Here is a 16,408-nt window from a genome sequence, read left to right as displayed (position 1 = left end):
ATTTGCCAGATTCAGTCTTATCGTAGCAAGTACTAGCCCCACCCACCCTCTATTTTCTTGGAAGGTATGTCATATGCCAAAATCAGTTTTATCATAGTAAGTACTAACTCCGCCCACCCGAATTCTTCTAATTCTAACTACAGTAGCGGTCATTTCTACGGAACCACTCGATAAAAAGTCAAGTTGGTAGCCCTGTCATCTAGTACTTTACGCCGAACGCGGTTGGTAGCGGAAGTTGATATGACAATCGAAATTAGCACAACACGAATGTTTCGGTTGCCCTCAGCTATGCCGCACTGTATCCCGTACAGACTGTATGTTCTGTTCATCTATTTATTAAAATAAAATATCTACATTGACAATGGGGCCATCTAACCTGTCAAATTTTTGACACATATATTTCCCCCAGAAACCCGTCAAGGTCACTTACACCAAACAAATTTTGAAAATTTACACTAGGGAGTGGTTCTATAGAAAAGATCGCGACTTTACTAATTTTATTTCAGTTTAGTATAAGTTCCACCTTTCGATCAGAGTAGGTAAATGAATCACTGAAATGAAGGAGGGTGGGTGGGCGGGGCTACCCCTTCTACATAAGTCTATTGAAAAAGCTGAATATAGCTCCGCCCACTTCCTTTCTAATTTGAATAACTATTTTTTTTTATTATTGCGAAATGGGAATGGAATCTATTTTGACAAGCGGAAGAATCTAAGATTTGAAACAAAGTCAAAAGTGCTAGCTCCACCCACATGCCCGCCCTCTGCTTTCTTAGAAGGTACGTCATTTGCCAAATTCAGTGTTACCGTAGCAGGTACTAGCCCCACCCACCCGCCCTCTATTTTCTTGGAAGGTATGTAATGTGCCAAAATCAGTCTTATCATAGCAAGTACTAACTCCGCCCACCCGAATTCTTCTAATTCTAACTACTTATTTTATTTCAGTTTAGTATAAGATCCACCTTTCGATCAGAGTAGACAAATGAATCACTGAAACAAAGGTGGATGGGTGGGCGGGGCTACTCCTTTTCCATAAGTCTGTTGAAAAAGCTGATTATAGCTCCGCCCCCCTCCTTCCTAATTTGAATATTTTTTTTTTATTATTGTGAAATGGCAATGAAATTTATTTTGACAAGCGCCAGAGTCTAAGATTTAAAACAAAGTCAAAAGTTCTAGCTTCACCCACACTCCCGCCCTCTACTTTCTTAAAAGTTGTCATTTGCCAAATTCAGTCTTATCGTAGCAGGTACTAGCCCCACCCACCCGCCCTCTATTTTCTTGGAAGGTATGTCATATGCCAAAATCAATCTTATCATAGCAAGTACTAACTCCGCCCACTCGGATTCTTCTCATTGTAACTACTAATTTTATTTCTGTTTAGTGTAAGATCCACCTTTCGATCAGAGCAGATAAATGAATCACTGAAACGAAGATGGGTGGGTGGGCGGGGCTACTCCTTGTACATAAGTCTAATGAAAATACTGAATATAGCTCCGCCCACCTCCTTCCTATTTTGAATATTGTTTTTTATTATTGTGAAATGGCAATGGAATTTATTTTGACAAGCGGCAGAGTCTAAGATTTAAAACAAAGTCAAAAGTTCTAGCTCCACCCACACGCCCGCCCTCTGCTTTCTTAAAAGTTGTCATTTGCCAGATTCAGTCTTATCGTAACAGGTACTAGCCCCACCCACCCACCCTCTATTTTCTTGGAAAGTATGTCATATGCCAAAATCAATCTTATCATAGCAAGTACTAACTCCGCCCACTCGGATTCTTCTCATTGTAACCACTAATTTTATTTCTGTTTAGTGTAAGATCCACCTTTCGATCAGAGCAGATAAATGAATCACTGAAACGAAGATGGGTGGGTGGGCGGGGCTACTCCTTGTACATAAGTCTATTGAAAAAACTGAATATAGCTCCGCCCACCTCCTTCCTATTTTGAATATTTTTTTTTATTATTGTGAAATGGCAATGAAATTTATTTTGACAAGCGCCAGAGTCTAAGATTTAAAACAAAGTCAAAAGTTCTAGCTCCACCCACACGCCCGCCCTCTGCTTTCTTAAAAGTTGTCATTTGCCAGATTCAGTCTTATCGTAACAGGTACTAGCCCCACCCACCCACCCTCTATTTTCTTGGAAGGTATGTCATGTGCCAAAATCAGTCTTATCATAGCAAGTACTAACTCCACCCACCCGGATTCTTCTGATTCTGACCACTAATTTTATTTCAGTTTAGTATAAGTTCCACCTTTCGATCAGAGTAGATAAATGAATCACTGAAACGAAGGTGGGTGGGTGGGCGGGGCTACTCCTTGACCATAAATCTGTTGAAAAAGCTGAATATAGCTCCGCCCACCTCCTTGCTTATTTGAATAACTATTTTTGTATTATTACTGTGAAATGCGAATGGAATCTATTTGGACAAGCGGAAGAATCTAAGATTTAAAACAAAGTCAAAAGTGCTAGCTCCACCCACACGCCCGCCCTCTGCTTTCTTAGAAGGTACGTCATTTGCCAAATTCAGTGTTACCGTAGCAGGTACTAGCCCCACCCACCCGCCCTCTATTTTCTTGGAAGGTATGTAATGTGCCAAAATCAGTCTTATCATAGCAAGTACTAACTCCGCCCACCCGAATTCTTCTAATTCTAACTACTTATTTTATTTCAGTTTAGTATAAGATCCACCTTTCGATCAGAGTAGATAAATGAATCACTGAAACAAAGGTGGGTGGGTGGGCAGGGCTACTCCTTTTCCATAAGTCTTTTGAAAAAGCTGATTATAGCTCCGCCCACCTCCTTCCTAATTTGAATATATTTTTTTATTATTGTGAAATGGCAATGAAATTTATTTTGACAAGCGCCAGAGTCTAAGATTTAAAACAAAGTCAAAAGTTCTAGCTCCACCCACACGCCCGCCCTCTGCTTTCTTAAAAGTTGTTATTTGCCAAATTCAGTCTTATCGTAGCAGGTACTAGCCCCACCCACCCGCCCTCTATTTTCTTGGAAGGTATGTCATATGCCAAAATCAATCTTATCATAGCAAGTACTAACTCCGCCCACTCGGATTCTTCTCATTGTAACTACTAATTTTATTTCTGTTTAGTGTAAGATCCACCTTTCGATCAGAGCAGATAAATGAATCACTGAAACGAAGATGGGTGGGTGGGCGGGGCCACTGCTTGCTTATAAGTCTTGAAAAAACTGAACATCGCTCTGTCCCTGGTACAACTAATCATTCGATGTCTTCTTGTACCATGGCTCCGCCCATCTCCTTTAGTATAAGATCCACCTTTCGATCAGAATAAATAAATGAATCACTGAAACAAAGGTGGGTGGGTGGGCGGGGCTACTGCTTGCTCATAAGTCTATTGAAAAAGCTGAATATAGCTCCGCCCACCTCCTTGCTTATTTGAATAACTATTTTTTTTTATTATTGTGAAATGGGAATGGAATCTATTTCGACAAGCGAAAGAATTTAAGATTTAAAACAAAGTCAAAAGTGCTAGCTCCACCCACACGCCCGCCCTCTGCTTTCTTAGAAGGCATGTCATTTGCCAGATTCAGTCTTATCGTAGCAGGTACTAGCCCCACCCACCCGCCCTCTATTTTCTTGGAAGGTATGTCATGTGCCAAAATCAGTTTTATCATAGCAAATACTAACTCTGCCCACTCGGATTCTTCTCATTCTAACTAGTAATTTTATTTCTCTTTAGTATAAGATCCACCTTTCGATCAGAGCAGATAAATGAATGACTTAAATAAAGGTGGGTGGGTGGGCGGGGCTACTACTTGCTCATAAGTCTATTGAAAAAACTGAACATCGCTCTGTCCATAGTGTTAAACACTCTCTCTGGTAATTTAAAAAAAAAACACCCCAGCAAAACACAAAAAAAACAAACTTTATTCCTCCGAAACTCACGCTCACCTCCCAGCGCTCCCGCTCTCTCTCCCTCTCTCTCTCTCTCTCTCTCTCTCTCTCTCTCCACTTCTGCCAACCTTTTCCCACAAAAATCGCCAAACACTTTTTATAAGCTAACAATGGTATAACTAATCATACGATGTCTTCTTGTAGATGACTCCGCCCACCTCCTTCCTCATTTGACTAACTTCTTTTATTTATTGTGAAATAGGAATTGAATTCTATTTTGACAAGTGGAATAATCTAAGATTTAAAACAAAGTCAAAAATGTTAGCCCCGCCCACACGCCCATCCTCTGCTTTCTTAGAAAGTATGTCATTTGCCAGATTCAGTTTTCCCGTAACAGGTACTAGCCCCACCCACCCGTCCTCTATTTTTTTGGAAGGTATGTCATGTGCCAAAATCAGTCTTATCATAGCAAGTACTAACTCCGCCCGCCCGGATTCTTCTCATTGTAACTACTAATTTTATTTCAGTTTAGTATAAGTTCCACCTTTCGATCAGAGTAGATAAATGAATCACTGAAACAGAGGTGGGTGGGTGGGCGGGGCTACTGCTTGATCATAAGTCTATTGAAAAAGCTGAATATAGCCCCGCCCACCTCCTTGCTTATTTGAATAACTATTTTTTTTTATTATTGTGAAATGGGAGTGGAATCTATTGCGACAAGCGGAAGAATCTAAGATTTAAAACAAAGTCAAAAGTGCTAACTCCACCCACACGTCCGCCCTCTGCTTTCTTGAAAGTTGTCATTTGCCAAATTCGGTCTTACCGTAGCAGGTAGTAGCCCCATCCACTCGCCCTCTATTTTCTTAGAAGATATGTCATTTGCCAAAATCACTTTTATCATAGCAAGTACTTACCCCGCCCACCCGGATTCTTCTCATTCTAACTACTAATTTTATTTCAGTTTAGTATAAGTTCCACCTTTCGATCAGAGTAGATAAATGAATCACTGAAACGAAGGTGGGTGGGTGGGCGGGGCTACTCCTTGTACATAAGTCTATTGAAAAAGCTGAATATAGCTCCACCCACCTCTCTATTCATTTGAATAACTATTTTTTATATTATTGTGAAATGGGAGTGGAATCTATTTCGACAAGCGAAAGAATCTAAGATTTAAAACAAAGTCAAAAGTGCTAGCTCTACCCACACGCCCGCCCTCTGCTTTCTTGAAAGTTGTCATTTGCCAAATTCAGTCTTACTGTAGCGGGTACTAGACCCACCCACCCGCCGTCTATTTTCTTGAAAGGTATGTCATGTGCCAAAATCAGTTCTATCATAGCAAGTACTTACCCCGCCCACCCGAATTCTTCTAATTCTAACTACTAATTTTATTTCTGTTTAGTGTAAGTTCCACCTTTCGATCAGAGTAGATAATGAATCACTGAAACGAAGGTGGGTGGGTAGGTGGGGCTGCTGCTTTCTCATAAGTCTATTGAAAAAAGTGAACATCGCTCCGTCCATGGTACAACTAATCATACGATGTCTTCTTGTACCATGGCTCCTCCCACCTCCTTCCTCATTTAACTAACTTGTTTTATTTATTGTGAAATGGGAATTGAATTCTATTTTGACAAGCGGAATAATCTAAGATTTAAAACAAAGTCAAAAATGTTAGCCTCGCCCACACGCCCGCCCTCTGCTTTCCTAGAAAGTATCTCATTTGCCAAATTCAGTTTTATCGTAGGAGGTACAACAAAGAATGTACATAATGTTAAATTACGCCACACTTTACCAACAATTTTAAACAACAAAGAATTTACACGATGTTTAAATATGTGTTATTGCAATTTTATATTATATCAAGTCGTATCCACAGATTACCTCGTGGACCGAAACCCCTACATCACAGACAAAAAAAACTCATATTCAATACTACCTATCAAAATCAGCTGGTCTCGGAAACGCTCCGCTTGGAGCGGCGCCGTCGAGAATAAATGTTTGCATTCAAGCAAGAAAATAATTAACCTGAAACAAACTATTAAATCCATAAGAAAATATTAAACCCATCCCGTTTTTCGAGTCACCTCATGCTACTCATACTAGCACCGATACACCAGAAGAAGTTACGTGATTGCCTATGTGTAACAACTGTTCTTAATTTATTTTTCAAATTCGTGGCGTTTTCAAACTGGAACACCACACTGCAAATCTAAATTACTATTTAGTAAATTTAAACAGTGTAATTAATGCGTCGCAGGTGCGTATCTTATTCCACTTAATTCACTGCAATTACATGAGAATCATGTTTTATGTAAAAGCAACTGTTATTTTATTTAACGAGGCTTTTAAGCATGGCGTGACTTACAATGAGTAAAACACGCGCAGAATGCATTATTACGTAGCAGGATTCAGTTATCTATGTACTTTACTTGTAAACCCTTTTTGAAATGTCAAAATATTTACCCCAGATTTATTTTACAACGCCAAAAATTAACAGTAATAATAATAATGTTCATTGTCACTTTCTCGATTTTTCGCTTCAGTTCCCAATCTGGGTGAGCGACGAGCCGCCACTGATTACAGGTTTCTTCTCTCACACGTCAAAGTGCCTCTCATGGCAACGCAAATGTCACAAACCCACAATGTCATTGCGTGTTTATTGGCAAGTGTGATGAACACGTACAGTTGATTAAAGACCGTTCAAGTATCAAAACTGTCGTGTTAAGTGGATAATTATCGTTTTTCGTTCGAAGTAATTAAGTGTCGGTGCGTATTTAGGGTACATCGTGAAAATGAGCGACGGTGCGGGACCATCGACCAGCTCGGAGCAGAGACAACGGGGGCTCAACGTAGAGGCCCTCAAGCAGCACGTTTTAACCCACAAGATCGATTGCGGATTATGGGGGATCCGAATTCTAACTATAATCTTCACTTTTGGGTACTTTGTACCACTTTTTGGGTGAGTTCTGGGATAGCCTTGCTTTTATGATAATTAATTACAATGCCGGTTGATAACTGGTTATTCTTGAAATTCTATCAAAATAATGACTTTGTAATTAAAAAAGACGCTAAACAACTTTTAAAGGTAAACAAGTGCAAATTCTATGCAGACGTTTTCAATAAATAATAAATTATGGCGGGTTTATATTTTATTGGTTTTTTATTAACGACGAACGAGGAGATGGCAAAAGTAGCACACACATCACTTTCTGTGCTTGAACTTTCACCCAGTAGAGAAACGTTGTTTATGTTGCAGGAATGCTCAAAATGCCTACTATAAAGCGTTGATTGCGAATGCGGCTATTAACGCCCTACGACTGCACCAGAGGCTTGGAAGGGTCAGACTCAGTCGAGAATTTCTCACAGAACTATTAATGGAAGATAGCTGCCACTACTTGTTCTATTCCATGATTTTCCTGTATGTGGCGCCCTTAACTTGTATCCTTAACCACAACTACTGATAATAATAAAAAACAGTAATAAAAATAAAAAAAAAAGTCCTTAACTAGAGTCAGTGGTGCTGCTGCCAGTGGTCCTCTTCGCCATCCTCCACGCCGCCAGCTACTCTCTAACTCTCCTCGACGTAAATATTGATCACTATTTGTTCCTCCTAAACAAATTGATTGTTTGTAGACCCTTGGCCAGAACTCGTGGTGGGGAGCCCGTCTCTTAATCTCATTGGTGGAATTCCAATCTCTGAATATTTTGCGACTGATTGCATTCACAGAAATCATCATGATGCCATTGACCGTATTCTTTGTTTTGATGTAAGGAAAAGGTTGCATTTGGACACAATAATGAATGTTTTTTTATAGGGGACGCGCCAGCTTGTTGACTCCGTTCATCTACTATCATTTCTTGACCCAGCGATACACTTCCAGACGCAACCCGTACAACAGAAACATGTTCTATGAACTCAAACTCCTGTTCGAGCGAACGGCAGCTAAACCGAGCATGCCATCCTTCGTAAAAAATATTCTCTTGGGTATTGTTAGCTTCACCACGAAGTTGGCTCCTCCGCAGATAGCGCAGGCGCAACAGCGTACTCAGTGAAGATTTCGTGTGTCCTAAATGTTCGTGATATGGGTAATTTTAACGCCTAGTATTGTTTCTTCGCACTCGTTTCATCCTTGTTGAAGAAATTTCATGCAAGTTTTGGCACTGTTCAGGTATGGTATGAACTTTTTTATTTTTATATACTATGAAGTAATTTTATGTTTAATTCAGTAGTGGTGTTATATGGTTCTGTTACTTGTTATACATTCTATATTGTAACAAAGCATTGTGCACATGGGGAATTTTTGTTTTTTGGTTTTTATTATTTTTTTTTTAATCACCCGTGATGGATGTTCTATGGTTGTTACTTTTTACTTGTACACAGACATTTTCCCATGTGGTCATGTTGTTATGTTGTAAGTAAAATTTGTAATTTCACAATAAAAAAATAAGTCTGGAAAGAGGTTGTGTAGTTTTTGCAGAAATCCACTTCCTTTCCCAGGGGTGGTTAAAAGAACTATTCCAACCCTATTATTGTAAGAAGCGTCTGACATATTTGCAACTAGTTTAACGTTTCATGACGAACATGATACAGAAAAATGTTTTATTATAGTCATGTAAATTCACGAACATTGAATAAAGGGTATTCTAACTACTGGACCGTTTACTTTAAGGCAGTATCACTCGGCTTGGTTTGGGACAGTTTTCGTCCCAATTGAAAACGAGAGAAATTGACTTAGGACGATAGTTTTTTTTCTTAACAGTCTGGTATAACATAATCAGTTTTGTCAGATAATTGGAAAAAAATGTAAGATTCGATTTAGAGATTTTTTTGCTGATAACGCAGTAAAGAGATCTGGCGAATGACTAATTTAATGTTTTCTCGCCGTTTCACGATTTTATATCACAATTTTTGGTTTCTTTATTTCCTTTATTTTTTGTTGTTTCTTTCGATTTACAATTTTTTATTTATTGCATGTTTTAAATTTTCAGGGTTTGATTTTTCAATTTCATGATTTTCCACGTTTAAAATTTTTCAAGTTGCAGTTTTTGGATTTCCAGTCTTCCAATTTTTCAATTTCTTTAATTTTCAATATTTTGATTTTACAATACATATTTCTTTTTTTTTATTTTTCACTTTTTCGGATTTTAAGTTTCTCAATTTTTATTCAAATTTTCGTTTCTTCGAATTTTCATGTTTGATTTTCACTTTTGACATTTTTCAAGTTTTCATTATATACTTTTTCGTTTTTTTATTTTTGATTTTTCAATTTTAGTTTCTTCACCTCTAAATTTTTCAATTTTTTAATTTTGCAATTTTTCGATTTTTCACATTCTCAGTTTTTAATTTTTGTCATTTTCAAATTTTCGTTTCCTCAATTTTTCAAGTTCTCAATTTTTATTTTTCACTTTCCCGGTTTTTTTAATTTTCACGTTCTGGATTTTGTCACAAATTTTCATGTTCTTTGTTTCGATTTTTCAATTCTTCGAATTTTCAGTTTCTCAGTTTTTCCATTTTTGAATTTTTCACTTTGCAGTTTTTGGATTTCCAGTCTTCCGATTTTCCAGTTTCTTTAATTTTCAATATTTCAATTTCATAATACGTATTTCTTTTTTTTTGATTTTTCATTTTTTCTATTCTTAAGATTTTTCAAGTTTTCATTTTGTAATTTTTCGTTTTTTATTTTTGATTTTTCAATTTTACAATTTCTCGACTTCCAAAATTTTCAATTTTTCGGTTTGCATCAGTTTTTCAATTTGGCAATTTTTCAATATCTCAGTTTTTCATTTTTTCAGTTTTTCAATTTTTGATTTTTCCCTTTTCCAATTTTTTGTTTCCGATTTTTATTTTTCATTTTCCCGATTTTTTAATTCTCACTTTTTCAATTTTATGTCATCATAATTTTTCGTTTTTTCATTTCCTTTATTTTTTTCTTGTTTCTTTCGATTTACAATTTTTTATTTATTCAATTTTTCAAATTTTCAGGCTTTGATTTTTCAATTCCATGATTTTCCACGTTGCAATTTTTCAATTTCCAGTCTTCCAATTTTTCAATTTCTTTAATTTTCAATATTTTGATTTTACAATACAAATTTCTTTTTTTTTTATTTTTTACTTTTTCGAATTTTAAATTTTTTAATTTTTAATCTTTCGATTTTTCAACTTTTCGTTTCTTCAAATTTTCATGTGTGATTTTCACTTTCGACATTTTTCAAGTTTTCATTATATACTTTTTTATTTTTGATTTTTCAATTTTACAGTTTCTTGACTTCTAAATTTTTCAATTTTTCGATATTACAGTTTCTTATTTTTCGATTTTTCACGTTCTCAGTTTTTAATTTTTGTCATTTTCAATTTTTCGTTTCCTCAAAATTTCAAGTTCTCGATTTTTATTTTTCATTTTCCCGATTTTTTAAATTTTCATTTTCTGGATTTTATGTCACAAATTTTCATTTTTTCAATTCCTTTATTTCTTGTTGTTTTTTTCCATTTTTCAACTTTTCGAATTTTCAGTTTCTCAATTTTTCCATTTTTCAATTTTTAAATTTTTTACTTTGCGGTTTTTGGATTTCCAGTCTTCTGATTTTCCAATTTCTTTAATTTTCAATATTTCATTTTCATAATACATATTTCTTTTTTTTTTTGATGTTTCACTTTTTCGATTTTTAAGATTTTTCAAGTTTTCATTTTGTAATTTTTCGTTTTTTTTTTTTGATTTTTCAATTTTACAATTTCTCGACTTTCAAAATTTTCAATTTTTCGGTTTGCATCAGTTTTTCAATTTGGCAAGATTTCAATATTAGTTTTTCATTTTCCGATTTTTCAGTTTCTCAATTTTGAATTTTTCCCTTTTCCAATTTTTTGTTTCCGATTTTTATTTTTCATTTTCCCGATTTTTTAATTCTCACTTTTTCGATTTTATATCATCACAATTTTTCGTTTTCTCATTTCCTTTATTTTTTTGTTGTTTCTTTCGATTTACAATTTTTTATTTATTCAATTTTTCAAATTTTCAGGCTTTGATTTTTCAATTCCATGATTTTCCACGTTTAAAATTTTTCAATTTCTTTAATTTTCAGTATTTTTATTTTACAATACTTTTTTTTTATTTTTCACTTTTTCGAAGTTTTTCAATTTTTAATCTTTCGATTTTTAAAATTTTCGTTTCTTCAAATTTTCATGTTTGATTTTCACTTTTGACATTTTTCGAGTTTTCAGTATATACTTTGTCGTTTTTTTATTTTTGATTTTCAATTTTACAGTTTCTTGACTTCTAAATTTTTCAATTTTTCGAGTTGCAATTTTTCATTTTCCCGATTTTTTTAATTTTCATTTTCTGGATTTTATGTCACAAATTTTCAATTTTTACAATTCCTTCATTTCTTGTAGTTTCTTTCGATTGTTCAATTTTTCGAATTTTCATTTTCTGGACTTTTCCATTTTTCAATTTTTAAATTTTTCACTTTGCAGTTTTTGGATTTCCAGTCTTCTGATGTTCCAATTTCTTTAATTTTCAATATTTCTATTTCATAATACATATTTCCTTTTTTTTTTATTTTTCACTTTTTCGAGTCTTAAGATTTTTCAATTTTTCTTCAAATTACATGTTTGATTTTCACTTTTTACATTTTTCAAGTTTTTATTATACACTTTCTCTTTTTTTTATTTTTGATTTTTCAATATTACAATTTCTCATTTTTCCATTTTTCACATTCTCGATTTTTAATTTTTCCCTTTTTCAATTTTTCGTCCCCAATTTTTCAACTCCCCGATTTTTATTTTGCATTTTCCTGAATTTTTATTTTCTCATTTTCTGAATTTTAAATCACATTTTTTTTTGTTCTTTCATTTCCTTAATTTTTGTTGTTTCTTTCGATTTTCCAATTTTTCGTTATTCAATTTTTCAAATTTTCAAGCCAATCGTCGATTTTCCAATTTTTAAATTTTTCTGTTTGCAGTTTTTGAGTTTCCACCCCTTTTTTACTTTTTCAATTCTAAATTTTTCGTTAAACTTCTTTTTTAAAATTTTTCATTTTTTTTTTATTTCTCGATTTATCGAATTCAGATGTTTGGAGGTTTTTGATTGTTCAATTTCTCAATTTGTCAGTTTCTCAATTTTTTTTCTATTTCTCGGTTTCGATTTTTGGATTTCTCGGTTTTTCGATTTTCTAATTTTTCGATGTTTCGATTTTTCAGTTATCCGATTTTTTAATTTTTTTAAATTCTTTAGTTTTCGATTCTTTAGATTTTTCAAGTTTTCATTTTGTAATTTTTCGTTTTTTATTTTTGATTTTTCAATTTTACAATTTCTGGACTTTCATAATTTTCAATTTTTCGGTTTGCATCAGTTTTCCAATTCGGCAATTTTTCAATATTGCAGTTTTTCATTTTTCGATTTTTCAGTTTCTCAATTTTTAATTTTTCCCTTTTCCAATTTCAATTTTTTGTTTCCGATTTTTATTTTTCATTTTCCAAATTTTTTAATTTTCACTTTTTCGATTTTATTCCATCACAATTTTTCGTTTTTTCATTTCCTTTATTTTTTTGTTGTTTCTTTCGATTTACAATTTTTTATTTCTTCAATTTTTCAAATTTTCAGGCTTTGATTTTTCAATTCCATGATTTTCCACGTTTAAAATTTTTCAATTTCTTTAATTTTCAGTATTTTTATTTAACAATACTTTTTTTTTATTTTTCACTTTTTCGGATTTTAAGTTTTTCAATTTTTAATCTTTCGATTTTAAAAATTTTCGTTTCTTCAAATTTTCATGTTTGATTTTCACTTTTGACATTTTTCGAGTTTTCAGTATATACTTTGTCGTTTTTTTATTTTTGATTTTCAATTTTACAGTTTCTTGATTTGTAAATTTTTCAATTTTTCGAGTTGCAATTTTTCATTTTCCCGATTTTTTTAATTTTCATTTTCTGGATTTTATGTGACAAATTTTCAATTTTTACAATTCCTTCATTTCTTGTTGTTTCTTTCGATTGTTCAATTTTTCGAATTTTCAATTTCTCATTTTTCCATTTTTCACATTCTCGATTTTTAATTTTTCGTCCCCAATTTTTCAACTCCCCGATTTTTATTTTGCATTTTCCTGATTTTTTATTTTCTCATTTTCTGAATTTTAAATCACAATTTTTTTTTTTTTTTCATTTCCTTAATTTTTGTTGTTTCTTTTGATTTTCCAATTTTTCAAATTTTCAGGCCAATCGATTCCAATTCGTCGATTTTCCAATTTTTCAATTTGCAGTTTTTGGGTTTCCACCCCTTTTTTACTTTTTGGATTTTCAATTTTTCGTTAAACTTTAGATTTTTCAAATTTTCAACAGTTTTATACTTCGATTTCTCAATTTTTTTTCAACTTTTCGATGTTTTAATTTTTCTTTTTTAATTTTTTTTTATTTCTCGATTTATCGAATTCAAATGTTTGGATGTTTTGATTGTTCAATTTCTCATTTTTTTTCTATTTCTCGATGTTTCGATTTTTTAGTTATCCGATTTTTCAATTTTTTTAAATTCTGGAGTTTCGATTTGTCGATTTTTCAGTTTTTCGATTTTAAGTTTTAGATTTTCCAATTTTTCTTTTTTGATTCTTTGATGTTTGGGTTTCTCCATTTTTCAATTTTGCGATATTTCAATTGTTCAATGTTTTAAATTTTAGATTTTTCGATTTCTGGATTTTTTGATTTTCCAGTTCTTCAGATTTTTCAAATTTTGACGTTGCTAAATTTTCAGTTTTCCCATTTTTCAATTAATATATGTATTTTTTTTATTTTCCCGTTTATCGAATTCGAAGTTTCGATTTTTCAGTTCTTCAAGATTTTTCAATTTTCGACTGTTTTATATACATTTCGATTTCTGAATTTTTCGAGTTTTTAGTTCTCGTATATTTTAATTTGTTTATTTTTCGATTTTTCAATTTTTTGAGAACTCGATTTTAGATTAACGTGATTTTAATATATTTTTTAACTTCCCGAGTCCGGTGAACAGAAAATTTCATATGTAACGACGTTTCTTAACAACCAGAGTAGGAAAAAATAGGTCGCCCGTTTCCTTCAGACAATTTGATGACATCGTCTGAAAATTACGTATTTTTTACCACTTTTTTGTCATTCTTATCTCACTCAGTGCTTTTTTTCTGTCTCGATATTTCGGGAAAATGAATACGTTTATTCACTGACGTCATCAAAAAAATTAAATACCTTTTACGACTGTAAACATTTAATGAATCTGAATTTGGTGTCTCGCTAGAAATACTCCAAGAAAAGCCAATTATAATTTCCGATTTTTATTGAAAATTATAGATAAAAATTTAAGCTACAGTTATCGGAATAGCTGGTGCGGCATCCGGTTTAACTGCTTTAATTTCACTGCTGGGGAACAGCGGCAGAACTTCTTCTTTAGGTTCAACGACTGAAACATTATCAGGCAGAGGCCTCTTGGGTCCAGTCTTGCCACTAGGATCCCAAGGCAACATGATCTTAACCTAAAAACAAAAACTATAGCCCCACTCATCACCAAAAATCCCACTCACTTTAATCCCCAGGACTCCCTGCCTCAACAACACGTGCCTGGTGGCAGTGTCCACATAATCGTTACACGGATCTCCCGAATGGATCATCAAACCATCCACGAACTTCATAGACTTGGCTCTCTGACCGCGGAGTTTCCCGGAGACCACAACTTCACACCCTAAAAAAACCAATTAACGTCTTACAAACACCCACCACTAGTTACCTTTAGCCCCGCACTCCATAATGTATCTCAAAACGCCGTAGCAGGCGCGACGCACCGCCAACCCTCCGATCAGCTTGAACCGAAGCGACTCGGCTTGTGCGATCGCGCACAAGCCCCTATTGGCGACCTTTTCTCCATACAAAACCACGGAATTCTCCGGGAAGTTGAACCGTTTTTGCACAACTGAGGTCAACTCGCGGATGCGGCGATTCTTTTCTCCCAGGACTCGGTCCGTACGTGTGGCCATAATAATGATTTCTGTACGGGTGGGAGTGACTCGGACTTCCACTCCGGAGTAGCCATCTTCAGACAACTCGCGAGTCAGGAATTCGTTCAACTCGGCTTTGAAGACGCCGTCGCCTACGAACTGGAACAAACACGAGAGTAAAAGGGGGCACGTGTGGCGGAAAATGAGGTTATGGTTACCGGAGGGATGTAAATAGACGGTACTGGGGTGGAATTTTAGCTTGAAAATGTTACAAAATGACTGGATTATATGTTGGGACTGGATTGTTTTCATTAATTGAGGAAATGCTGTATTTACCTTGCGTTTTTTCGATATTGGAGTAGCCATTTTGACGTTCTAAGCGGAAAAGGTTTGTGACATGTGGCTGTGGTCGAAAGAGAGGTACGAATGACAGACGGATGTGGCAGAGGGCGCTTCAACCGAACCGCGCGAAATTCAATTCAGTTGTCATTCTTCGTCCATTTGTACTTTTTTCTAACTATAAACACACAGAACACTCAATACATAATAAACAATCTCGACTTTTCGATTTTTCAGTTCCATGATTTTTCAATTTGTCGAATTTTTAAATTTTAGATTTTTTGTTCTCGATCATTCAATTTTCTGAGTTTTCAGGCTTAGATTTTTTTTGTTGTTCATTTCTTGGATTTTTAAAATTTTTGTTTTTTAATTTTCCTATTTATCAACTTACTGGGATTTCAATGTTTTGATTTTTTGATTGTTCATTTCTCGATTTTTTGAATTTTTAGTTTTTGATACGATTTTTTTTTTCAAAAATTTTCAGTTTTTCAATTTATTAACTTTACGATTTTGAAATTTTTTAATTTTTCAGTTTTCAATTTTTGACGTTTCTAAATTTTTCGATTTTTCAATTTTTCGATTAACTGATTTTTCGATTTTCCCATTTCTCTATTTCTTGATTTTTCAATTCTTTCTTCAATTGTGATTTTTCAATTTTTCGATTTCTGGATTTTTCAAGGTTTCAGTTTTGAATTTTTTCCTTTCTTCAAATTTTCATGTTTGATTTTCACTTTTGACATTTTTCAAGTTTTCATTATATACTTTTTCGTTTTTTTATTTTTGATTTTTCAATTTTAGTTTCTTCACCTCTAAATTTTTCAATTTTTAATTTTGCAATTTTTCGATTTTTCACATTCTCAGTTTTTAATTTTTGTCATTTTCAAATTTTCGTTTCCTCAATTTTTCAAGTTCTCGATTTTTATTTTTCACTTTCCCGGTTTTTTTAATTTTCACGTTCTGGATTTTGTCACAAATTTTCATGTTCTTTGTTTCGATTTTTCAATTCTTCGAATTTTCAGTTTCTCAATTTTTCCATTTTTGAATTTTTCACTTTGCAGTTTTTGGATTTCCAGTCTTCCGATTTTCCAGTTTCTTTAATTTTCAATATTTCAATTTCATAATACGTATTTCCTTTTTTTTGATTTTTCATTTTTTCGATTCTGAAGATTTTTCAAGTTTTCATTTTGTAATTTTTCGTTTTTTATTTTTGATTTTTCAATTTTACAATTTCTCGACTTCCAAAATTTTCAATTTT

At 33.5% G+C, this 16,408-nt stretch overlaps 2 protein-coding genes across 2 annotated transcripts; one reads left to right on the top strand and one right to left on the bottom strand.

The window, feature by feature from the left end:
- The first annotated feature begins 6,475 nt into the window (after positions 1–6,475).
- Positions 6,476–8,327, top strand: Kr-h2 (Kruppel homolog 2). Its single transcript, XM_064071706.1, has 5 exons — positions 6,476–6,826; positions 7,124–7,305; positions 7,383–7,450; positions 7,501–7,634; positions 7,683–8,327. The coding sequence occupies exons 1-5, from the start codon at positions 6,660–6,662 to the stop codon at positions 7,918–7,920; spliced, it is 789 nt and encodes a 262-aa protein (XP_063927776.1). The 5' UTR covers positions 6,476–6,659; the 3' UTR covers positions 7,921–8,327.
- Positions 8,328–14,141: 5,814 nt separating this feature from the next.
- LOC135141024 (small ribosomal subunit protein uS3A) lies at positions 14,142–15,262 on the bottom strand. The gene is made up of 4 exons (XM_064071818.1): positions 15,151–15,262; positions 14,607–14,973; positions 14,404–14,561; positions 14,142–14,355 (listed from the first exon to the last, which is right to left on the bottom strand). The coding sequence occupies exons 1-4, from the start codon at positions 15,178–15,180 to the stop codon at positions 14,182–14,184; spliced, it is 729 nt and encodes a 242-aa protein (XP_063927888.1). The 5' UTR covers positions 15,181–15,262; the 3' UTR covers positions 14,142–14,181.
- Between the last annotated feature and the right edge of the window lie 1,146 nt (positions 15,263–16,408).

The sequence above is a fragment of the Zophobas morio genome, unplaced genomic scaffold (assembly GCF_036711695.1).
Source record: "Zophobas morio isolate AGI-343-1 ecotype UQ-CSIRO unplaced genomic scaffold, CSIRO_AGI_Zmor_V1 ptg000041l, whole genome shotgun sequence".
Classification (NCBI taxonomy): Eukaryota; Metazoa; Arthropoda; class Insecta; order Coleoptera; family Tenebrionidae; genus Zophobas; species Zophobas morio.
This window is presented reverse-complemented; position numbering and strand designations above follow the sequence as displayed.

What these genes read in the sequence shown, in the direction of transcription:
- Kr-h2 (XM_064071706.1), top strand. Translation starts at nt 6,660, where the DNA reads ATGAGCGACGGTGCGGGACCATCGACCAGCTCGGAGCAGAGACAACGG. An exon ending in TACTTTGTACCACTTTTTGG is followed by an intron (nt 6,827 to 7,123) that starts GTGAGTTCTGGG and finishes TTTATGTTGCAG; the next exon opens with GAATGCTCAAAATGCCTACT. An exon ending in ACTCTCTAACTCTCCTCGAC is followed by an intron (nt 7,451 to 7,500) that starts GTAAATATTGAT and finishes GATTGTTTGTAG; the next exon opens with ACCCTTGGCCAGAACTCGTG.
- LOC135141024 (XM_064071818.1), bottom strand. Translation starts at nt 15,180, where the DNA reads ATGGCTACTCCAATATCGAAAAAACGCAAG. An exon ending in CAATATCGAAAAAACGCAAG is followed by an intron (nt 14,974 to 15,150) that starts GTAAATACAGCA and finishes TGTTTGTTCCAG; the next exon opens with TTCGTAGGCGACGGCGTCTT. An exon ending in TATGGAGTGCGGGGCTAAAG is followed by an intron (nt 14,562 to 14,606) that starts GTAACTAGTGGT and finishes TGGTTTTTTTAG; the next exon opens with GGTGTGAAGTTGTGGTCTCC.